Source organism: Pseudopodoces humilis, chromosome 6, assembly GCF_049639895.1.
Source record: "Pseudopodoces humilis isolate 2021_Gansu_Grassland_sample_001 chromosome 6, ASM4963989v1, whole genome shotgun sequence".
Classification (NCBI taxonomy): Eukaryota; Metazoa; Chordata; class Aves; order Passeriformes; family Paridae; genus Pseudopodoces; species Pseudopodoces humilis.
Genome location: NC_142205.1, coordinates 48,502,990 through 48,528,505, shown reverse-complemented (window position 1 = coordinate 48,528,505; position 25,516 = coordinate 48,502,990). Strand labels below are relative to the sequence as shown.

The following is a 25,516-nucleotide window of genomic DNA, read 5'->3' as shown; positions in this document are numbered from 1 at the left end:
CAAAAAACAGCATTTCCTTTGAAGTTGTAAAACTTGCTTAAAAATCAATGAAAAAAGTAACTTACAGGAGAATAATAACGCTTCCTTCAAAGCAAAGTGGTGATTGAAATGGAATGTATTTTCCTATGAATTTCCTTGTGCTCATCTTACAACAGATTAGTAATGAGTAGATGAATTGTTTATTTCAGAAGAACTCATACATATAAGCATGATTTTAGAAAGTTCACACACAACAGATTGTGGTAAGAATTTGTATATTTTATTATCATTTCATTCCACCCAACTGCACACAAAGAAATCATTCAAATTCAATGAAGAAAGCATACTGGAATGTCGATTTTAGCAAGTTTTTTTTTTCCCTAAATTTTCCTTGGTAAGACTAAAAAACTGATTTTTAAAGGGGATATATGTGAAACTTAAGTATAAAACTTTATTATTTTCATAGAATAAACTGATAATACTTGAACATTTTAAAAATACTCAATGTTTCTAAAATATTATGGAGTTGATAAACAGTCATAAATTTAACACAGGTTCCCTCTAATTAAAAAAAAGTGGTTCTCAAAATAAATCAACAATTCCCTAGTGCATTTATAAAAAGAAAAGATCAAAAGCAGGAACTGGTATCTTTCCTTCCAGTGTTAATTAGTAATTAAAAATCTTAGCTTCATTAGTACCTACTCTGAAATGGTTTGATTTTTTTTTTTTCTTTTTTTGGTTGGGAATGAAGATGTTACACAGACAAATCCTGCAACAAAAGTCATAAAAATTAACCAGTTTTGAAACTGCTTGCCTTCATCACGGTTAAAAATTGTATGAAACTATATTATTTACTCTTAAATACCCATCTTCCTTGTAGACCTCAGCTTTCAGTTGGTCTGGAGTTGCATGTAGTTGCATGTATTGCATAATTCTACTGGCCAAGTAACACCCTTCCTCTATGACAGTTCAGATATGTCTGATAATTTTAAGTAGAAATACAAATATTAGCATAATTTTTTTGGCATCATACAGAAGCTGACAGCTCCTACTATTTGATTCAACTGCAAGTCCTAAAGAAGAATTTCCTGTATTTGGGGCAAGAGGGACAGGACGGGCCTTGCCACCGTTTCAAAACCGAGTAGATTACATCAATGTCCCTGTATGGATTTCAAGTGTCTTCCATTTGCAATTTACTTGATGTCTCCAATCCTGATTCTGTTTTCACAGCTCGATATTTCCTGCATACAAGGTAATCAGCAGGATAGCAGTGAATCCCGTTAGTAAACCAGCATTCTGAATAAGGAAGAACGTAAGATCCGTCTTTCTTCCTGTCACTTTCTCCCGCAGCATATCATTCATCTCTGGGAACTGAAAAAGGGGATATTTTTAAGTAAGTATTGCCATCTTGTGGTAGCGTGCTTAATTTAAGGCATTAAGAACTGAACCCTATTGCTACTTTAGACTGAATATTAGAACTAACAGAGGGTGAAGGCAGTCACAAGAAAATATGACCCCAATTATCCTGAAAAACCACTCCACCAAGCATGATAAGATGAAATGGTGTTTTGTTCCTCTCTACAGTGGCTTCATCTGGCTGTGTCTCATGCAAATTTTCCCTTTTTGATTCCACCAGCCTCCTAGGTTCCAGTTGTTGGTCTGTGTGTTGCCAGGAGCAGCTGCCCTTGTATTTATTGCTAAATGTTTTGTTTCTTCCTTCACTCCTATAAAGAGAAATCCTTGTTTGGGAAACAGAAGATTAGGATTCTTCTGCTTTACCTGAAGGAAAACGAAGCAAAGATGAAAACACAGACAACCTATCAGAAATATTTTACATGTGGAAGGTCTGGTGGGCTCATCAGGTCAAGCAAGGAAGAGGAAGATGACTGGTGTGAAATTGGTGGTAACAGATGCAATATGACTACAGTGCCATGATGGGATTCTTCGTTCTGTAATATACATCTTAATGGTTAACACAAGAGCAAAGGGTGACTGATCAGCATGCTACTAACTGCAGAAACAAAGATACTGCCTCTGGAGCAGTGGAGGTGATGGCACAAGAGCACAGGCATGAAGTTCCCTGCATGGAATGATTAAGGGTACATGTTTGCTGCAGGTAAAGTCAACCACAGTGGCTTTTGAGAAATAAGCCTCAAAGGAGTCACCTGTTCTGCTGAGAATAGCATAACCAGAATACAACAAAGACAGTTTATGTCAGCCCTAGTTAGGAAGCCTTCAGGCTGGGTGACTCAGAAACTGTATCTTTCTTTGATCTCACAACACAAAAACAGTCATTGAAAGTAATGCAATTCTTGAAGAACAGGCTATGGTTAGTGGGAAGAGCCCAAAGCTTCCCAGAAATCGTCACAGAGCTCTGTCACACTCTTGCACAACAGTGCAAAACCAGATTAACTTCATGCCATACAGGGAGGCTCATCTGTGCACACACCTCAGTGTACATTCCCACCTGCCCACAGCCTCCCCACTCAGTGATCCTACTGGCAGAGGTTGGACTATGCCAATACTGGAAGAAAAAAGAACAGCAAAAAGAAAAGGAGGAAGGCATGAAATTCCAGTTAATCCTACCTGCTTTTGGACAAGGAAACCAGAAGTGTGTGAAAATCATAAGAAAGTGGAAAGCCAGATCTCTGTACAAAGCACTTCAATACCCTATTTCAGACTTTTCAGGGGGAAGAAAATTTCAGATAGGTAACTGATACAATCCAAAAACCTATAAAAAGAGAGAGAGGATGGTACAGGGAGAGAGACAGATAGAGAGGAACAGAGAGAACAGAACAACATATACAAAGAAAAGAATGTTACCTACTTAGAAGGATTTAATAACAAACTTGAGTCACTATAAATTTATGCCACAAATTTTACACATCAGAGTTCAGTACATTGCTATTCATTATATGAGTGAAGGTAAGCAAAAAGCATTAGCAATTAAAGTACTGCAAGGTTATAAAATAAACTACTTATATTATTTATAACAACTTATTAAATCCTGTACTATCACCTAAAATATAATAGTATTTAATGAAATTGTCACTATAAATATATGAAAGTTCCTAAATGCACATGGAACCAAACTGGGGTCTCAAATCTTTTCAGATTCAGGCCTCACTCTTCCAGTTCTGCGCACAAATGGATTCCCATGCGGCAGATGTAAACACCTTTGCACCTGTTACATCTGTTGTTACAACACTGAATGAAACATAATGAAACTTAAAACTCTTGAAATATCTCTCTCATTTTGAGACAAAACATCATCATAAGAGGAAATTATGGAATATTGCTAAGTGCCTGTGAATCCAGATTTTTTTTTTTCCTAATGTCTAAATACAATCTGGATTTTAGCACAATTTTTTTTTCCATGTATCTTCTAGCACATGTTGAAAAATAAATGAGAAACAGACTATTTTGAATAGAACTCAGCAAAAATTTTTGCCTGAACCATGAAAATGAGGTTGGCACTCTTTAATTTAAACCAGGATAGAATTTAAAACAAGTTTTTCATTATCACTGTGGTTACACAACACCTTTCATTCAACTAAAAACTTAATATTTAACTTCCTTCTGTTTACCTTTCTTTTTTTGCTTTTCTTTCACAATGTGGTTTAAATAGAAAAATGAACTTTTTAAAATAATAAGGTGAAATATTGTGACACTTTAAAATGCTGAAACAAAGTGTTTATACACTTTTTACTCTTTGATTAAATCAGGCCAAATTAATGAAGGGCTTGTCTCTGTCTAAAACTGCTTTTCAATAACACGATGAGGTGAAAGGCTTTTGTGTTTCATGAATAAACATAACTTGTTACCAGTAGGTAAGGCTTTATAAAGCCTTACCTATCGGTAACAGTAACTATCTGTGCACCTCTATTAAGGGTTTAAGTTACTATATTTTATTAATAATAATATTATTGTTATTAGTCACTGGCAAAAGAAGGAGAAAATACTAAATTCTACTGGAGAGACTTAGTGGAGTCTATTTTTTTTTGCAGAGAAATAAATAACTGAAAATGAAATTATATCTCACCATATCTGCCAGAGAGATGTACAGGAACATTCCACCGGCTATAGCAAAGATGATGTTAGGAGCAAAGTTGTTGCCTACTAATATTCCAAAGGCCAACCCAATGTAACAAGAACATGCAGATAGGAAATTGAAAAACAAAGCCTGCCGAGTACTCATTCCTGCATTAAGCAAGATGACAAAATCACCTAAAACAACAACAACAACAAAAAGAAAACTATATTCAGAGAATGATATTGTGGTTATTTTCTGATTTCAAAGTAAGTCTGAAGAAAAAACATTATTTGTATACACATTGTAAACACTGTGTTGTTTTTCTTTGTTCAAATACGTGATGCGGATTTCCCTTCAATACTAAGGAAACTGAGATACTCTAAACAAATACTGATTGCAAGATTGAGCTAAGAGCACAGGAACACACAAATACCTATGGTGATTTTTGGTTTTAAAATTAATTAATACAACACTGTCTGCAGCGTATATAAACAGGATAATTAGTACCTGTCCAATATATGGTCCTAGCTTCCACCCACCTGCAGTTGGGAACTTCCTGTGCCAGATGTGTGTTTTGGTGCTCAGTAACTTTTTGACATTTTTTCTATTAATTTGTCTAAACTTTCTTTCACCCTCTGCCAAATTTATGCCAACACAACCACCTACAACAGTGATTTCCACAGGAAACAATGTGTGCAATGAAGTTCCTTACCCAGTTCATGAGGAAACTCTTCACACAAGATAGCTATGGAGGTACTAAGCCCTTGCAGCAGAGACAAAGTAAAAGAAGCCCCAATAGCCAAGCCATCTATGAAATTATGCACAGCATCACTCAGTGTCACCATCCAAGCAATGGTGCCAATCTTCGACAGTGGGCGCCCCTTAAGACACTTGCATAAGCTGCTTTGGGTGGCTTCTTCCTGAAAAAAATATAGAATAAAACAATTACACAAAACAATGAATAAAGAAGCAAATGAATCATGCTTCTGTCTTTAAATGAATGCCAAGTATAAACTCAAGCACTGCTGCATATGGAGACCAAATTGCTTTGTCCAAGAAGCAAATGGCACAGCAGTAGCACCAAATATTTTCTGTTTCAACAAGGCAACATGCAGGACCCAGTCACCCTTCTGACTGCAAAGTGTCACCTGGATGCCCTTCACTGAGACAGGAAGAAATTCAGGCTGCAGTGGTCTGAATGTCTCTGTGGAGTCTCTGTCAGATAAAGACAGCCCCAAGCCTCTTCTGACACCTCTACATAAGCATGTACAGTCAGAAGAATCTGATTTCAGTGACTGGCAGCATCTGTATTTAAAACAACTGGAACTACATCATGGTCTCAGAGACACACTCAGCTACCACAGTGACAGAATTCTATCTACATGATACATACGATGCATCTATACTGTAGAATGTATTTACAGTATAGACACATCCAGATACTCCATAAAGTTTATTTCTAATTTTGGGCAATGATAGTCCAGCTACTCAAATTAGTTTCTAAAAAGTGAATGTTTAATAAAAACAGCGGTGGCTAATTTTGACTGCAGAATTAAAGGCTCAGAGCACAAAATCAACAGGCTAATATAAAACTGCAATGCACATACACTCCAGGGATCTCACCAATTCTTCCCAGAAGTGGAAGTAATTTATACATGTGGTGCCATGAAATAATGAAAAACCTGAACACACATAAAAGGAACGGCCATTTTAACTGGGAGCACAAATTAAGCCCCCCTAGAAGTTCCTGGTGATCCATTTGATGAATTTCTGTATACATACACTGTATTTACAGAATATTTCCTAGCATTACAATATTTCCCCCATTAAAATAAAACTGCTTATAAACCATTAACTAGTACTTACTGGAATATATAAGCAGTAACACATGCCTCTGTGTGCCTACAGACATACATAGCACGGAATCACAGATTAGTTCATGTTAGAAGAAACCAAAGTAGCTCATCTGGTCCAACACCCCTCTTCAAGCACATGGCACAGGATAGCATCCAGGCAGTTCTTGGATGTTTCTAATAAGAAAGACTCCACAGTCTCTCTGGGCAATCTGTTCCAGTGCTCAGTCACCTGCAAAGTAAAGTTCTTCCTCATGTTCAGGTGGAACTTTCTGTGCATCAGTTTCTGCCTGTTGCCTCTTGCCCTATTGCTGGGCATCACTGAGCAGAGCCTGGTTCCATCCCCTTGACACCCTCCCTCCAGGTGTTTATAAACATTGAGTTCCCCTCTCTGGTGTCTTCTCTCGAGGCTGAACAGGCCCAGTTCCCTCAGCCTTTCCTCGTAAGAGATGCTCCAGTCCCCTCATCGCCCTTGTGTTCTCCACTGGACCTGCTCCAGGAGCTCCATGTCCCTCCTGTGCTGAGGAGCCCAGAACTGGGCTCAGCACTCCAGATGTGCCTCTCCAGGGCTGAGCAGAGGGGCAGGATCACATCCTGACCTGTGGCACTGATCTTCCTGATGAACCCCAGGATACCAATGGCCTTCTTGGCCACAAGGACACACTGCTGGCTCATGGACAATTTGTTCTCCACCAGGACACCCAGGTCTTTCTCTGCAGAGCTGCTTCCAGCAGGTCAGCCCCCAGCCTGTGCTGGTGCCTGGAGTTATTCCTTCCCAGTGCAGGATGCTGCATCTGCCTTTGCTGGATTCCAGGAGGTTCTGTTCTGCCCCTCTCTCCAACCTGTCGAGGACCTTCTGAAGCTCTGCACAGCACTGCAGGGTATTGGCCACTCCTCACAGGTTTGTGTCATCAGTGAACTTGCTTGGGAGGCATCTGCCCCTTCACCAAGTCTTTGATGAATAGGTTAAACAATACAGAGCCCAGTTCTGAACCTTGGGGGACACCACTAGTGACAGGCCTTCAATTACATCCTGGCCCACTGACATCTGCCATTCAGCCAGCTCTCAGTACACCTCACTGTCCACTCATCCATTCCACACTTCCTGAATTTGGATGTTGTGAGAGACACTGTCAAAGTCACTGTTTAAGTGAAGGAAGGCAATATCCCCTGCTCTCTTCTTATCCACACACATCTCCACTTCATGAAGTACAAGGATGTAGAGGAACACCTCCTTCTCCTTAGGAGAAGGCAAAGACTATTCCAAGAAATTTTCTTAAGCTGTTAAAAAGAATGTTTTAGTTCTTAGAAAATTGCTTTAGTTTCGCCATATGCAAATGCTTCCAGGCAAACTGAATTTTGAACTTCAAGGAAATGAAATTATTAATTAATTCTTACTTATTAATTAAATCTTTACGGACAGAGCTCTAAGGTCTATCACGTGATTTGCTCACAGGACTCTTATCTGACTACATTCTTGTATGTAGGAGCTGCCTTGGGACAGGACAAAAGTTCAGGTCAGGAATTTCTGAGTCAGGTGCCTATTGCACTGCCTGGAACTCACAGATAATAAAGCCTTGGTTGAGTAGTGCCAAAACTTCCACAAAGCGGCTCCTATTTAGCCTACAGGAAATTCTGAAATTATACTTCTAGGATGCAAAAATGAGCAATGGTATCAAAAAGTCGAGCTTCCTTGCTGACTCAAACACATAGGTTTTAAATTTGTACTACATGCTTGCCTTTAGTTTTTGAAGGCTTTCCTCTCAACATTTCCTCTAACACAAGCAGCACCAATCATTTTTTTGAGATTAACAATTTGTATCTGTACTATTTCTGTTTGATATAGGATCACTTACAAGCAATAGATCTCTCTCTTAATCCATGAAGACAAGCTGAACATCACTCTAAGAATAATATATTACAAAGCAAGCCACACAAAATACACAAGTATAAGAAAACCAAAATACAATTAGCAAAGCTCTTACAACAATTCATCCATCTTCCTGTTCCCTGGAGACAATCCTTCAAGTTGACTACAAGCTGGAGGAAGCATTGTTTTGTAGGACATCCTGATTTCTGCCTAAAGCACATCACCTTTTTTGCACAGGTTTCTAGCTTCACTGAGGAAAGGAAGCTTGATCTAATGCGCAAGTTTTCATTTTAAATAATTCACCCATTTTTCCCACCAAAAAGAACATTTTAAGTAATTGCAATTAATTTAGGGTGTTAGTATTTATTTACTTCTAAAAATTAATTTCTTGATCCAAACTTTCAAAATGCAGAAGCAATTGCAGTTTATAAACTATGAATTAGTTTCTGAGACACTTCTGTTTTACATATACATATATATATATATGTCTGGCTATCTGCCACTTACATTTACTGTATAGCTCTGAAGTATCATAATACTTAGGTGTAATCAATTTTAAATGATGTCTTGACAACTTCTCTAAATTATATAAAGTACAATGAAATTGCTTTTCTGGAACTGCATTCTGAACTTTACTAGGTCATGTATCCAGTAGAAGTAGATGAACAAGTAATACACATTCTTCATGTTTAAGATAAGGCAGACTACTGACAAAATACCGTACAAACACATAGGATTCCAAAGCAAAAAATTAACAATGTCTGTTTCCTCTGGACTATTTCCACTTTGTCATGGTAGTTCAGCAGACATCAAAAGATATGCCAGCTAAGGAGCTCTGTAATACCCAGCTGGACTATCAGGTTTAATTTTTATTAATTATTAGTGCAGTCCTACATCATTTGTATCTCCACAGTTTATGGTAAACCAAACACGTCCTTGGTATTTATGCTCTTCTAAACACAGAGGGATTTTTAAAAAGTAATGTTCTCTTGTTCATTCCCAAACTTAAGAAATTATACAGAGACTCTCTTATTTTATCCTGTGACATCTCAGATTACTATTGCTGTTTCCAACACATGTCTGATTCCCTCAGACATGAACCAGACATGTCCTCTGGAAGAAACCACAGAACCAAGAAGGAATCCTGACACTGCCTCAAGGCAATCAATAAAAGCACTGTAAAGTTTTGTTATACAACTCTAACAATGTACACTCAAGAACACAGATGTTTCAGCAATTTGTCTCTGAAATAACTTTCCTTCAAAGTTTCTGCTGTCAAGCCATATTTCAGTGCATAGTAGATACAAACTCTGGGTACAGCACAAAGGTTTCCAAGGTTGCAATTACTGCTGCAAGTGAAAACAGAAAGTAGGTGACTAATTAAACATTTACACTGGCAGTCAATCTCTTCTGGCATTAAAGGAGAGAATATAGCTGGATCCCCATGGCTGAAAACAGTTACTACATCTTGGCACAATCAGGCTTCAAACTTCCTCTTTAAAGCCTTCATTTTGATTTCTGACTACTCTGTATTTGCCCTCTTTAACAAGCTGTCAATAATGAGGACACATTAAAATTCTCTTGGGTACACATTAGCTTATGCCAAATGTTTTTGTCTTAAATACTACATTCTTGTAAAGCTGAATGCATACCTACCTTCTTGTCATTACCCTAACTGCCCCAAAGCACCTCGGCAACATTGGCCCTCCCCTAACCTTTGAACCTCACTGGAGGACAAGAGCAATGATGGGTTTTTTTGTTGCTACACAATATCACAGAATCATTAGGTTGGACCTCAAAGATCATCGAGTCCAACCATTAACTTAACACTACCAAGTCCACCATCCATATCCTTAAGCAACACATCTGTGCACCTTTTAAACACCTCCAGAGATGGTGATTCCACCACTTCCCTGGGCAATCTGTTCCAATGCCTGACAACCCTTTCCTTGAAGAACTTTTTCCTAATATCCAATCTAAACCTCCCCTGGCACAACTTGAGGCTGCTTCTTCTTGTTCAGTCACTTAATATTGGAAAGAAGATACCATCCCCCACCTGGCTACAGCCTCCTTTCGGACACTTGTAGAGTGTGATAAGGTCCCCCCAAGCCTCTTTGCTCCAGCCTAAACAATCCCAGCTCACTCAGCTGCTCCTCATAGGGTTCATGCTCCAGCTCTTTCATCAGCTTTGTTGCCCTACTTTGAACACACTCCAGCACCTCAAGGTCTTTCTTGTAGTGAGGGATCCAAAACTGAGCAAAGGATTCAAGGTGTAGCCTCAGCAGTGCCACAGGAGAATGAACACTTCCCTAGTCCTGCTGGCCACACTGCTTCTCTCTCTGCAGAGAGCAGAGCCTTCTTTTACTTGTTTTATACATCTACAAAATAAAACTTATGGACACTCATAATACTAATTCCCTCCTGGTGCCCATGTAATTTTAGCAATTAAGTATATTTCTTCTAATTTTTAAGATATACAGTATCCACCACAGTTCATGACATTTCTATGGTAAGGACAAGTACAATTTTGGTGTTTTAAACTGTGCATCAAAATGCCTGTAGGGTCAATGCAGAACTCCCAGATTTTCTCCCAGTTGTTAGCGACTGCCTCTGGCTTGCTGTCCTGCTTGCTCCTCTCTGCTCCCCACAACTAACTTACTGGCTAATAAAAATGGACAGCAAACCAAAAATCTCTACTATGATAAAAGTCTGTCTTAAGACATCTGAATTTTTTTCTATGTGCTTTTAATTTTTTTTAATAAGGGACAGTACTGCTCCTCCCTGCATAGTACTGCTCCTCTCTACATGTGGAAAAATACTGAAGAAGCACAAAACTTTCTCTTTCAACTTCCATTTTCTTCTCAGACAGAAGAAAGTGGTATTTGCAGTATGAAAACAAACACAAAGAATAAATCTGAAAGATAATAATACTTAAATCAGGAAGAGTGGCTTCTGTCTCAACATATGAGTTCCATGATTTCCACAGTATCCTTGCATTATCACAAGCAGTGCTCACCATATACTGCCTGGAAGTTACTGTACTAGTTTTTCTCTTTAATCATTGATTCAGAAGAATCAGATTCTCACACTTAACGGCTTTATGTATTCAGGAACAAAATATGGGTAATTTTGTATGATCAACATTACCACAACAGTAAAACACACTATTACTCTTTATGCAAAACAGTAACAATAACAAAGCCAAAATTAACCAAATTAAATACAAATTCAAATCTGATTAGATACATCTCTCTGTCCAACCCTGATATAACAGCCTTTTTTGTTGGCTACAAATTGAGTGCATCATTCAGCTTTTTCAAGCTTGCCCCAAAACCCTGTATTTTTTCATAGGGTTCAACCACATGATAAGCTGCAAGCCTATAAAAACTTGAAAAAAGCAATAAAAATTCATATTAACTTTCCTCAGATATGCTCATATAATTGGCAAGGATAAAATAAATAAACTGATACAATTTTCATACCTGTGCTGAGACCACACTGATGCTGTCAAAACCAAGATTTCCATTGCTCTCTATGACAGCTGAATTTGCATAACACTTTCCCCCATTGCTGGATGATGGTGGTTTGGGTGAGTTAGTCTTATCCTGAGAATGATTCTCTTCTCCATTTTCAAAGTAATTATGGCCAGTCTAGGTGACAAATAAACAAGCAGGTAGCTAATTAAAACAAAAGCAAAATAGCAATGTAAGAAAATAAAGATAAAAAGGAAAAGGTGGGGGGAAGATCATATTCATGCTGTCTTGCTTTCAACACCAAGTGAATTGCTGAAATGAGCAGCAGTGAACATTTTTTTTTTTTAATAACTCCAAACATATCTAAGTTCCTAACTTATCTCTTACTTTAAGCTCATCAGAAAACATGGGAAACTTTTCATTTTTATACCTTTATGTAGAACCTCCCAAGCCAATCTGACCAAAAGTGATCAACATTTGCTGGTTATTCATGGTTGCTTGTCAAATACAGCTTATTAGCCTTTGTCTGTTTACATAAATAAAGAAAAACAAATTATTTTTTTCTATTTCTAGCTATTGCAAATGAGGGACAGTTGATCATCATAATTTTCAGTATCAGCAACACTTTGGGAGGAGAAAACAGAGAGGTTAGAGTAGGAAGACAGGGCAGTTTCCTTTCACCAGTAAAAGGCAGTAATAGGCAGGGAGGACCAACAATTTTGAGGTGCCCTTCTCTGAGACAAATTAAGCCTTGCTCAAATGAGCACACAGAATACAAGTACTCAGACACAGGGGTAGAAAGCAGAGCCCTGGGCAAGAGGAGACAACTGCAGTGTTCACTGAAGCAATCCTGTGTACCAGAGCTTGGGAAACACAGAGCTGAAGTTACTAAAGGTCAGTCAGGCCTTCAGTGCACCTGTACTTTGCAGATGACCAAGAAGGTGTACTTGTCACACTGCTTTCTCCTGCCCAAAGAGGATCTCCATGGGAAGACTTCATTCTCTCCACCTGTTACATATTTCCATGATTTTCTGGTGTGTTTAGCTACCACAGCAACTACTTGGTTGCTGAGAGAAACTGGAGCATTTACCAAAGAAAGCAGACCACACTCACATCTGGATTCCATTCCCAGAGCTGCTTTTAACTCCCTTAAAAAAGTGAGATTTCTTTTCCTATTCATATGGGCTTTAAACAGATATATCAGAACACACAATAAGGCTGAATTTGTCACTTAAAATAGAAAACCCCACACACATTTTATTCATCTAGCAAGTACCTCACAAAATATGACAGGTACTTTAAGGCAAGACTCATTCAGTTAGTGATAGGTTTCATTACCTTGTTGTAGAGCTTTAGTATCACTTTAAGAATCCTTTCCACAAAGAAGAGAATATAGAATCCACCAAACACAGCAACAGCTTTCTCAACGTAGTTATCTACTTTTGGGTCAAACCCAAATGCCTAATAGTGAAGAAAAAAAGCAATGCAAATTTTTCTGCAATCTTAGTACATTTCCAGAAAAACAAACATCACACTCCACAGATATCCCTCTATTACAAAAACTTTCTCTATACCAACCATGGGTTTCCATGAGCAGAAATTGTAGAAGATTCTGATCTCATTACATTTTTTAAACTTGGACAAAATGTTAACAGTATAGCCTATTAAAAGTTCACTACAACTTTATCCAATGGATTTCTCCTTTTGTTTAGTGGAAGAATAGCCCTTGGTCCTTCACAATGAACAAGACAGATCTTGATGGCTCTGACACATTTCAGAGAGGGATCATAACTCATGGCACTGAAACCCACACAAAACTCTTTGGAGATTGAAACCCACACACAGAACCCCACTGCATCATGCTTTTAAAATCAATACACTTTAGAAACTAGTATTCAAACCAAATAATTACTCCCCTTGCTTACCTCTGGAATGAGCTGGAAAATTGCATTAGAAAAGAGAGTACCAATGGCCAAGCCCACAAAGTAAGTTAAAACCTTGGGGAAATATGACTTCTTTAAGAGAGGAGTTAAAATCAGTCCCAGAAGTGATGCCAAGTTAATGACAGACACAGCCAGGAACCCAAATCCCCAAACTGTGGATAAACAAAGAGAAATACAAAATATATTAGTATAACACCCACTTCAGTATGCTTGTGATTTCTCTAATTGCTAAATTGGCATGGAACTGGTAAAAGAGTAATTCCTTGGTTGAAATTAAAACTCACAAACATAAAATTCTTAAAATGCATAGGCAGTTAAGATCTATATCTGCAGAAAGGAAATATCTGAAAACACTTTCTGGGACAACCATATTAAAAATTGGAAACCACGCAAGTAGAATACATGGGCTGGCCTATCTGCTGAAAATGTATCTCTCTACAATCAATGAAGAGTAAAAATTAAGGCTTAGGCAAATAGCTGAAGAAGCTGTAGCATAGAAAAAAAGACAAAGTTTCTTACTGGTCCTAGAGGCAGATCCAAATGACATTTACTTCTAGGAAAATCCATGACAAAAAGACTGTTGTCTTGCCTATACTAGATATAAAAATCTTTCCTGATAAAGAATGACTCCTTCAAATCACCCTGAGGTGATATCTCAGTTCCTAACTCTCCTTCCTCCTCCTTTCATTCAAAGAAATTCTGCTGGCTGAAAATGCTGCCCATCACTGTTTATCAACAAGTGAAGTGATAGCTAACTGATAGTTGACATAATTATAACAGAGAAATGAACATAAAAAAATAGGTTCTAAGTTCAAAAAGGTCATGTGACTTATGTATGTAATGGGAAAAACCTTTCCTAAGAATCAGTAAATGCAACAGGATTCAGCGTAATTTTGTTTCCTTCACCATAAGCATAATCTCAGATATTTAGTGTTCACACACCAGGACTTGCACAAATCTGTACCACAATTATTCTGGAGCCTGAATTATAGGTTGGAGAGGTGTGGTGTGGTTGCTGTTGCTCGTAAACATTTACAAAGTTGTGCCTCTATGGAGAACTTTTTTTCCCAGTGACATCTCAAATCCTTGTGAGTACAGAGAAAAACTTTAAAAAGTTGTACTAAAGAGGTCTACAAAGGTGCCACAAGTGATGCCACAGAACTACAAAGTAATCCACACAGACAGAGGGTTTGTCTTTAAAAATTAACCACAAAAAATAATCAATGCCAATGCAATGTTGCCTAGATGAGAACAGTTTCATATAATCCAGAAAGTTGCATCACTGTAAGTTTGTATGTTTATATAGGGAAGATACCATAAATTCCTCTCTGCATAGCAGAAACTAACAGATCGGATTACAGTCTGATATTATTTTCTGGAACACGACTGGCAAACACACTGAGCTAGATTCTTCACCTGCAGCTGGGACAGCTCTACTCCATACAGTTCCACAATGTTTTTATAAAATGAATTTTATATTATGTCAAGAGCAGAAAGCATTAGAAACATTCAAAGCATTTGTAGATGTATCAATGCCAATTACAACATTCATTTGCCAGTTTTGAGAGAGCTACACAGAGAGAGGGGAAAAACACACAACCAGATATGGGTAGATTCACTAAGCTACATAGATCTATTTTTATTAAACTAAATGACAATTAAGACTGTAAATATATTTTTGAAATCAAATTTATAATAAATGAGTTTCCAGTGCCATCGTGAGTCAGAAAACACTGTCTAAGTTTGGAATAACTGCAGAAGTACAAGAATCTTTTTGTTTAGTGCATGGACATTGCCCATGTTCTGTGCAAAAATGTACATTTTAAACTGAGTTGAAAAAATTCCAAGACAACCAATGTTGCCAAAGTTCCTCCATTAGCGACTGTATTTCACAGTATCATGTATGCAATGCTGCCTTAAAATGGTTTTATTCATTAGAACTGCATCCACACTAGCTTTTTCATGAGTCCACACATCTCAGAAAGTTGGGTAGTCTGACTTTACGTACCAGAGCAGGGCACTCAGACCCAGTGCTAATTCCTCCCCAAGACTGATGTCTCAGTCAATTTTTGCTATCTACTATTATTCTTTCTGTCTCTAAACTGTAACCCAAATAAAGAGACAGCCAAGATACCAAACAGTGCAAGAAATACAGAAAATAAAACTGCAGGAGTGCAAGTAAGATGCCCTCCTTAGAACACTGCTGCTCAGCACTGCTCCTTTTAAGAACAGGCAGACTCAGGCTCTTCCTTAACATTGTCCTAGGATGAGGAGGAAGTAAGTGCATAAGTACCTTTCTGAAGAAGTCAAGCAGAGAGCACAGAAAGTGTTTGTCTTACACATGAGGAATGCCACTGGGCAGTTTCGTTTGATGCATCTCTATACACCTACCTATTATCTTTCAGAGAAGGAAGCAAGGGGAGGACTTGAGTGAGCCCCAAGATCAGATAGGTTGGGTGGGAGTTCTACAAATCCCAGGAAAAAAGATGCAACATCTTTTTTGCCTTCCAACTTCTACTCTGCTTTGGCATCACTCATTTTTTATTCAGTAGCTGTTCCTAAAGCTTATTGAAGTGGTTTCTTCTGCACATCTTGCCTATTAGTATTTTGGAAGACGGTGTATTGTTAAGAGAGTGGGGGTCCCTGGGGAGAAACTTCACATAGGCACAGCTGGAAACAGGCATGGAGGATTTTGCTCCATGGGCAGTAATTGAAAACATCTGGACTCTATGGCACTGTGATAGAGATTCACTTTGTGATAGGGTGGGGGTGTATAAATCAACAGCTGCATTGGGCACTGGGGGGCCTTTCTAGGAATCTCTGTTCAAACAGGTACCACGATGTGTCACAGTGGTTTAAAGTGCCCTAACCATGGGCCTTGCAGATTTCTTGTGCTGTGGCCAAGGGAGGGGCAGGGAGAAGTCTGCCCTGATTATCTGGCTACTGGACATTGCTTCTGAGCTGGACAGATAGAAGGAAAACATGAGAGATGGTCTAAGTACTTTAGGAGGTTAACTGTAGGTCAAGGATTCCATGTTCAACCTACTCAACCAGCACACCCTCACAAAAAAAAAAAAAATAGAAAAAAGAGTACATCAGATCCTACTGTCCAATGCAGATCTTATGGTCTTCTTGGTAATATGTATCTCTGTGTGAAACAAGCAATCTTGGTGCCATGGTTTCAGTGATTACTCAATTAGAATTCTAATCTTTCACTGACAAAGCAAAACACAGTTTTGGGAATGATCTTTAATTCTTATTAAAGGTGATCACCTTATTATTATAGTATTAATAGTATTATAGTATTAATCAGTATTTCAAAAGTTACAAAAAGCACTTCTGTATCTCTTCTTACGAATACTGACATTAGGCACTACTAATCCAACACCCTAGCTTTTAACATTAATTCAGCTGACTCCCTTGGAACAGTAAGTTCATTTGGAATACTGAGTCAAATAAATAAGCCATTATATATTTGATCCTTATTAGTGCAACAAGTGATTTCTTTAATCAGATGAATATTCCCTGTCCAATGCTTTTTACTGGATGGTACAGTTCTGTGCACAAATATAGAAATAATAGTGAGGAAAAGAGGAAGAAAGAATATTAAGGCTGCTTAACCATGTAACAATCCTCCACGTGGAGAGGTTATCACAAAAGATGCCATGAAAGCAGGAGTCAGAATTTGGAAATAATATGAGTATTTTTCCTCAGTAAACCAGTCACTGGTTCACCTGACAGTCCACCTGCAAATAATTCCACTCAAATGCAGCCCATGTAATTTTAACTTACCCTGTCTCTACATATGCAGCTTCCACCAGGTCTCATTTCCCACTGAAAATCACCTGCACAAATTTCCCTTCTTTACACTCATCTTTTCTTCTGCTAACCAGCTATAACTACAAGTCCTCACACTTCAAGGCACAAACCATTATCCAAACAAAACAAGTCAGAAAGGCTCTTCCCTAAGTGGGCAAAACATTCCATAACTTTCTAGTCAGTTCTTTCACCTTGCTTACAGCATTTTAAACAGATCACTGTCAAGAGATACCAATTTTGTTTGGCCAGTCTGCTGACCTAAAACAGCAGTTTATGTTCCCACTTTGGAACCATATCTTCCCAAACAAGACACCCCTGTTATTTATAGATAAATGCTTACTATTCTTCTAAGGAAACCTCACTCCAGTCACAGCATTAATGCAAGTAATAGTAACTAACCTTGCGAAGAATGTGGTTTAGATGTGTCCACAAAGCTCTCCTGATGATCACACGGGTGAAAAATTAGCTGTTGCAAAACTGCAGGACATATTGTAGAGAAGCTGGAATTTGATATGTGACTGTCGTTCGGTATCCCATGCAAAGAAAAGATTTCTTCACTAGTCAAGCACTGAAACCAAAAGGGATTTTGACAACTTAATACATTAATGCAAATCAAAAGATAAGATGTACAGTGAGAAATCTAAGAATTACAACATTCAAGTACTGTAATACATTTTCAGGGAAGTCTACACAATGTACACTGTGCATGAAAATACTGTGATTGCTTAATGTGAAGCAGAAATGATTCAAAGTACTTTAAGTTAGATAAATCACAAATCAATAAACCACTTTTTAAAGAGACATTTGCAGATCTTTTGCCCTGAGAACTTGGACAGTTAAACCTCACAATATATTTGGAAAAATAGCTTCAAAGTACTTAAAACCTAATGTAATTACAAAATAATTAAACTTGATAGCAGACTAGATACAGTTAAAATCTCAGTAACAGAGTATGCCAGAAAATGATTGGTAATTCAGCGACAGCTTATTCATGTAAGTGACCACTTCTGCTTTACAACAATGCTTCTTATTTATCTCCCCAGACTAATTCCTTAAAAATGGTCTAAAGCTAAACATTTTTCATTTATCTTATAGCAGTATCTCTTAAGGGCAAATGTTGTCTTTTAAAACCACAAGATAAACTCCTGCTTGGGATCTTAACATTGCCTTTAGCTCAGGACACAACAGTGTCTGATGGGTTAACAATAAATGTATTTGGCAGTGCTAAACCAGGCCAGGGGCAAGGAAAGGCTGGTTCCTCCATTTGTTATTTTCAAGAAAAAAGATAAAACACAAACCACAAAATATCATAAAAGATACATCTATAGAAAAATTGAGTGTTTTTATGTGAAATGTTTCAAACTGCTGAAATCTTACATCTAACACTTTCTGTTCATTTGCATTCTTTATTTCCTACAATGATAAGGGAAAGTGTTCTTTTTCTGGGTGTAATCAATAGTTTTGTGCAGTTATTGTGCACAACAAACACATACCAGGGTTGAGTCTCAAGACCAAAAAAATCAAATGTTTTCATCTATTTGAGACATCAATTACAGCATAACTCTCCCTGTTGCAAATCTCAGTGTGGTTGCAGGCAGAGAGCACTGGAAGCCTTAGCAATATAAACACAAATAATCAGTCCCTGCTCTTCTCAGTTTTGCCAGCCTTCAGACTCCACAGCACGTCTCCAATAATTCAACATTATTATTTATAAGGCAATTAACTCCTAGAGATAAGCCAGAGCGATTGCAAGTCACATATTTCATCAGAGCTGCCTCTGCTCCTGTTAATAAATATTTCTGTTACTGTCCAAAAGGTGAAAGGAATGCACTTATCACCTGAATGTGACTCTCTTTGATTTGCTAGGAGGAAGAGAACAAGCAGGCCAATTCAAATGACTTTAGCTAAATTATATCCAGAATGTTTCTGTCCTTCCTCTTTAACAAGCTAGTGGAGGGCTCAGGCATGTGCTTGAACTTAAGTGCAAATTTCGTTAAGGCCATGAGACCCTGAAGACCCAAATATAAAGAAGCAAAGTGCATATAATTTCATCTTTCAATCTCAATTCTAATGTCAAAGAAGTACCACATATAAAATAGAGCTAATAACAGAAGATGTTTTTTTTGCTTTAAAACATGCTACTCCATTTAACCTACACAAAAGTAGTGAATAAAGAAATCATCACTGAAGATACAGTCTTTAACAGGACAATACACAAACCAGTGGAGCTTTCTAAACTGGTTATGTGTCTAATCATTTTACTGTTAACTCTGTGTTTTGGAATAATACAAAATACATGGCTAATATGCCCACAGCAAAACAAAGGGAGGATAGTTGTGGTCTACAGTATAGACCTTATAGTACTTATTACCAGCTCACTAAGCCATTTCTGGATGTCTGTGGTTAGAAAAACAAGCTAGTAAGAGCTGAGAATTTACGCCATGGCTATCTCTGAAAGAAATCACCTTTAACTATTTAATTTCTAAAATACAGGATACTGTAGTAGCATTTTTAAATACCAATACATTAGTATTAACATTAATTCACAACAATTCAAACAATGTTGTAGGTAGGAAAACAGATAATGGAGAGAAACTAAATCAGACGCAGCATAAATTAATAAACCTGACACTTGTAACTTTGCCTACACACAAATATGGAAGTGGAAAATACCACCAGAGAAGAGCTCTTTCATGCAAAATTGAGAAACAGCATTTTGTTTAATTACTATTATTATTTTGATCAGGGACAAACCCAGAGGATAATGATTCTTATAAATGATTCATTGTTTTAAGTCACCTCATACTCTCAGTAAACTCCTACATACATCCAAGAGCTCAAAAGCAAGCTTGCATGAGTTCACCAGCACAATTAAAGGATTAACTAAAGGACTGAATCTATTAGAAGCCTTGGACTGGAGCAAGGCATATTTGCACACTGCAAAACTCTGCATTTATCTTTTCAGGATAAATAAATACATTAACACAGCCACACTGCTGTAAAAACATAAGATATTTATTTTGTAAGACTGATGGACCATCTCATCACAGAGAAAATTTAGCCTCATGGAAGAGGGGACTGAAAATGATGTCCTGACTCACCAGGTCTGCAGTCATTTCTGTCCCCTGCTGTGCAGCAAGACCTAATCACAGTGATAAGGTGAGAGGATTTCCTCTAATGTGACTGTTATCGAGTGTTTAGTAAACAATTGCCAAAAATATATAACATAACTCAACATCTCTGAACTGTTAAAAAACAATTTTTAAAATGTTTTCCTCAAAACTGGGGAGGGTTAGAATTGTAGATTTTACACAGTTACAGAATAATGAGACTTAGAAAATATTAAACTATCAACTAGGTAATTCAAGCAAATGCTTACTTTTACTCTCCCAAAAAATGATCAAACAATATGGGATTCTTCTAACTGGAGAAATTAACAAAAAATGCTACGGTTAACAACCACCTTTGAAATGCATCAGTCCCTTCTGTGATCTTCTGCTGTGTTCTTATCATTGCTTTACATGTTTTATCTGTAGCATTCTACACATGAAGCACTGAAATACTGAAAGGGCATCCTGCACTGCAGTTTCTAGATGTTGCCAGATTAAATACCAGCCCACCCTAGGGCTGAGCAGTGGGTCCCACAGTAGCAACAACAAACAATAAATGCAGTGAATGCATATTTAACAAGTGCTTTTTTTTTTATCCTTTTTTATAGATTATTTTTAACTTAGTCTGAGAATGGATAAGGCAAACTAGAGACATACAGCTGTGCCTTCCTCAACTTACTTGTAAGAAATGAAAGCATCTAATGCTGATGTGGTAACAACTTTTTGTCACTTAGGACAGGTAAAAACTGGATGATACAAGTGGTGATTCCTTCAATAAGCAGCTGTCCATGAGAAAGAGTCAGATGAAGCTGCTCAAATGCACTTGTGTGCCCCATGACATGTTCAAGGCAGCTGTCCATGCTGGGAGCTGAGAACTGTCCACAAATACTGAAATTTGCTGAAAATATTGTAGAAATAAGGCACTTGGAAGGTAAAACAACTAAGCCTATTTAGCATCTCACTGGCCAGGCAACATCAGGTAGTGGTGCTGGATCAAGACCCTAAGCCACACTCTGTCACTCCTGTCTCCATTCTTTCAAAAGGACAAGTTGTAACTAGTGAAAAACTACCAAAAAAATCCTCAAATCAAAGAATATACTAGCCTGGTTCTAGTCTATCAACTAAACTTACTAGATTTTGGCTCATCCTGAGATGAAAGGTAATTATACCTGATTACAAATATTAATTTAAAAAAAAAATTAATTTTGTCAAAATGTTTTTGCTTAAAAAATAAAATGCATTACATTAAAACACAGTATTCAGGTATAAAATCTAGACTGGCATAAATATGGATTGAGAAAAGCCAAAGAAGGAAATAGGAGCATGATTTTAGCACCTACCAATTACATCAAAGCATGAAAAGAGGTGATGTTAACAAGCCTTCTTTCCAATGCCCATTTACCTTTCAGGTATTTTTTTGACCAAAAATTTTGAGCATGTTTTAGTCCTTTGGCACACACATGTATGGCTGCCAAACTGCAATGAATTCAGTGACAAATAAAGTATGGTTTCATAGTTTTTTACATCTTGCTAATAATGTAATATACAGAGCAAGTAACAATCCATCATCTCTATTAGACTGAAATTGCTAATTTTACCCCTATTAGTAGGACTAAAATGTGTGGCAATTCCACAGTAAAATGTGACAAAACAGCACTGATCAGTACTTGTATTTGTTCAACTACCATTAATTTCTCTGACAAGGAGCCTTAGCTTAAATATTAAGAAAAGATGATAACAGAAAAATTGAAGAGCAAAGAAAATATAAATTCAAAATAAAAATAATTCTAAAAGTGCATGATGAAAGCAAAAAGAGACCAAAAGCACAAGAAATTGGTGACAGTTCAATCCAAAAATCCCAAAAGGGTGCTCAAAAAATCCAGGTTTTTTTCTGCTACATTAAAAAATCAGCATCTTTACAGACATCATAGGACACAAGTTACCACAAACACCCACACAAGTACACACTCAAACACTATCACCAACAAATTAAATAATTTTTTATTCTCTCTTTTATTTTCAAGTTAAGCTGGTATCAAAGGAAAACAGAAATCAATCCATTTTGTTTTGGCTTACACACCCATACTTTCAACCTGTAAGAAAATGGATGAGCTTCTTATGGATCTTCTCATAACATTAATACACTTACCAAAATTGTTGTGAATGAGACATTAAAACTAAACACTAATACAGGGATAAAATTCCAGAGACTGTTCCTTCCTGCTAGGTACTGTATCACCTGTCCCTTACAGATCAGCTCTCCACTAAAAATTCCTTCAGGCTCGGGATGAGGGAATCTCTGAAGTGCAGGGGTATGTTATCTTGATTCGAAGAAAGGCCTGGAAGTCAACCCACTAGCTCTGGACACAGAAGTTAAGAACTGAAAGTCTGAGATAAACCTTGTGCCCTCCTACAGTCAGACACTTAGGCAGCCTGAATGGACTCAGCCACCTTGAGGAAGACCTGAATCACTCTCCAGAAAGTATTCACTTTCCTCTGTCAAGAGTCAGTGAAGCTTAGGCCTCTGATGCCTTCCAACACCCAAACTTGTATTAGGCCACTTCATGAATTCTCTCATAACCAGCAGATGCTGAATTATCAACTTGTAAGACTCACTGTGTTTAAAACAGTGACACAGGATTTACCTGGTGTGAATATGCATTTGCATGCACCACCTGCCCAAAGTCATGGACACACTTGATATCTATGAGGGATCAAAATGCATTTGCTTTAATGGTTCCAGCTGATGGAGCAGCCATAAGGCAAATTTTAAGAAAGAATACAAGTAACTCATCAAAAAAGAGCAGACACATTTCAGTATGACACCCTAGATATTATTCAACATGAACACAATTAGAACAAGCCTTTAAAAAAAAATTGTTTCAGTTAAACTTTGAGTTACTTACGAGAACATGCATTTGTAGTAATAAGAAAGAGCATTACTTTTTCTTCCCTTCTGTAGCCTGTGCCAAAGCCTGTGTACGAGAGCTACGTGCTTTTGTAGATGGAAAACCTGAAGGACTGAAGAATCTACTCATTTCTATGCCCTTTTAAAGAAAGCTGCCTTTCATAGCCATACTCAACACTGCAAACTTGTATTTAGCATGAGTGGCTGTTTATATTTGTAACACACTGAGTTGGAACAGTGTTCAATTTGTGAGACTTGAAAGTGGTGACTCCTGCAAAATGAATTCTGAATACATTGAATTCTGCGTTGATTTCAGGGCAGTTAAGTGCCAAGTAAACCTTTCTAAAACAAAGCGAGCTTATTCAAGGTTTGTCTCCTTCACAGAAAAGGCAAAAGAGCTACTACTCCATATTAAAACACAATTCTCAAGGTCCCTAGAGCCATTCCTCTTCTGTTTCTTAGGAAGTGGAATGAAACCAGATAAAACAGTCATTCCTGCTTTCCTTTCAATTTTGCGACCAACTTTGTGTCTCTGATTTTCTGGGCATATGGAAATCGCCACCAATCTCAAAATTTCCCTTCAAGGAGACAATTTCAGTCCAGGACAGTCCAGGTAAGTTAAATCACACAGACTTTAAAAGTAGCAAAGAGATCTGAGTTCCTTATGGAGACATGAAACAGAATACAAATGTTTAGAAAGAAGTAATATTCCAACAATACCCAGTCAGTAAATTAAGCATCAGTTTAAATGGCTTTTGGTAGATTCATCGACGGGTGTACACCTTGCACTCAACTTAGATAAAAGACGTGAAAATTTCTTTAAAAGTTTCTTTACAGAAGCAGATCTGTTTGTATATTCGAGTTTTTTGCTGTCTCATGACAACCTTATTTTAACAAGTCCTGAAGATGTGCTTATTCAGCTCTCGGAGGGAGTCACTAGCTGGTTCTCATTCGCTCCTTGCTGTTGGACAGATGCTATTTAACCGGGAAAAGTGACAGATTAAGAGCCGAGCAAGGAGGACGGAGGGCCAATCCCGGGGCAGCCCGCGCCGCAGCAGCTCCCTGAGGCACGGCAGCCTCTCCCGTGCCGCAGGCTGCTCTCACCGGCGCTCCGGTACCTCTGCCCGCCACCCGAGCCCAGAGCCCCGGCACGCGTTTGCTCCCTTCCTCCCTCTCTCCTTCCCGGCTTCACCGTGAGGAAACACGAGGGCGACGAGATTTAAAACCCCAGGGAGCTTCCCAGCCGCCCCGGCGCCCTCGCTCCGGGACGTTTCCAGCCGGGCCGCGGAGACCCCGAGGTGCCGGTACCTGGTTGTGGTGCAGGAGGGCGAGCGGCAGCGCCGAGCCCAGGGTGGGCGCGGCGCCCAGGCGCTGCAGCAGCTCCGAGAGCTGCCCCGCCGACAGGCTGTGGTTAGCCCCGAAGACGCGCAGCACATCGTCGGCGAAGCTCGTCGCGTTGCCCGCGCCCGGGAGCTGCCCGTCCATCCCGGCGGGACACGCCGAGTGTGGCGGATGGCGCGGTCCCGCCGCGCCGCCCTCGCCCCTGCCCACGGGCCCTGAGGGGCGGGAGCGGGACCCGCCCGCTCGGCCCCTCCCCGGGGGGCGTAGTGGGGACGCGGCAGCGCCGCGGAGCTCCCGGCGGAGCTCGGGGCCGCTGCTCGGGCCCCGCCGCGCCGTCGGGCCGCTTGCCCAGCGCCGGCTGAGCCCCGCCGCCCGCGGGCTGAGGGCAGCCCCGTGCCGCCACAGAAGGCGGCGCGGGGCTGTCCGAGATCGGCCCACGCGCGGGCGAACGGGGAGGATGCAAAACTCCCGGTCCAGGGCCCGAGGGTCACACAGCCGTCAGGGTCACTGCCGTTCCCAGACGTAGCCCCAGCTTGCCCGCCTGCCCCACCTGCCATGCAGCACCCTGCCCCACACCCAGCTGCCCTGGGATGACCCACTGGATGGCAGGAGGGATGACGGAGGCCAAGGTCCAGGCCCAGCCAGGCACACGGGTACGGCCCCGCCGTACACACCTCACCAACACTATCTCCAGAGCCGAGGCTCCTGGACCTTGGAATGAGTCCTTCGGTTGGCAGCCAGTTAGGCAACCTGCTTCTCTCAGGCCCCCTCCCTCCCACAGGCTGAGACACGGATTTGTGTCTAGTCTACCTTTTTGGGCAGGATTAATGCTGAAAAAAGCATGTGATTTAATGCACACTTTTTAACAAACAGAGGAAACTGTGACTGGTCACAGGTGTCTTCCTGGGGGCTATTGCTCAAGTGGTTTAGATAAAAATGCTCATGCTGCACGACAGTAACCCAACTCAGCAAACATCTGTACTATTAAGTCATCCTGTAATTGCCTTTTACAAAATTTCTTACATAGCCATGTAGTGGGCAGAGAAAGCATGTTTTCAAAGAGTTTGGGGGTTTTTAAAGATTGTCATTTAGATCACTGTGGAACTACGCTGAATGACATGAGCTGAGGCACAGTTCCGGATTCCAAATTTTCTGAAACCAGAATTTTGTACTGCTGTGCCAAGCAG

General features: G+C 39.2%; 1 protein-coding gene across 3 annotated transcripts; it reads right to left on the bottom strand.

The window, feature by feature from the left end:
- Positions 1-237: 237 nt before the first annotated feature.
- SLC39A8 (solute carrier family 39 member 8) lies at positions 238-24,522 on the bottom strand. 3 transcript variants are annotated; one of them, XM_014263268.2, is made up of 9 exons: positions 24,297-24,380; positions 22,987-23,963; positions 17,370-17,538; positions 13,134-13,303; positions 12,547-12,669; positions 11,218-11,385; positions 4,725-4,932; positions 4,022-4,206; positions 238-1,350 (listed from the first exon to the last, which is right to left on the bottom strand). In XM_014263268.2, exons 2-9 carry the CDS (start codon positions 22,996-22,998, stop codon positions 1,204-1,206), a joined length of 1,182 nt encoding a protein of 393 aa, XP_014118743.1. In that variant the 5' UTR covers positions 22,999-23,963; positions 24,297-24,380; the 3' UTR covers positions 238-1,203. The 3 variants fall into 3 exon arrangements, 2 of the variants coding, with proteins under 2 accessions (XP_014118743.1, XP_087913069.1); XR_015772797.1 differs by lacking the exon at positions 22,987-23,963 and adding an exon at positions 2,566-2,710 and having other exon boundaries at positions 1,271-1,350; positions 24,297-24,522; XM_088056943.1 differs by lacking the exon at positions 22,987-23,963 and having other exon boundaries at positions 24,297-24,522.
- Positions 24,523-25,516: the final 994 nt, after the last annotated feature.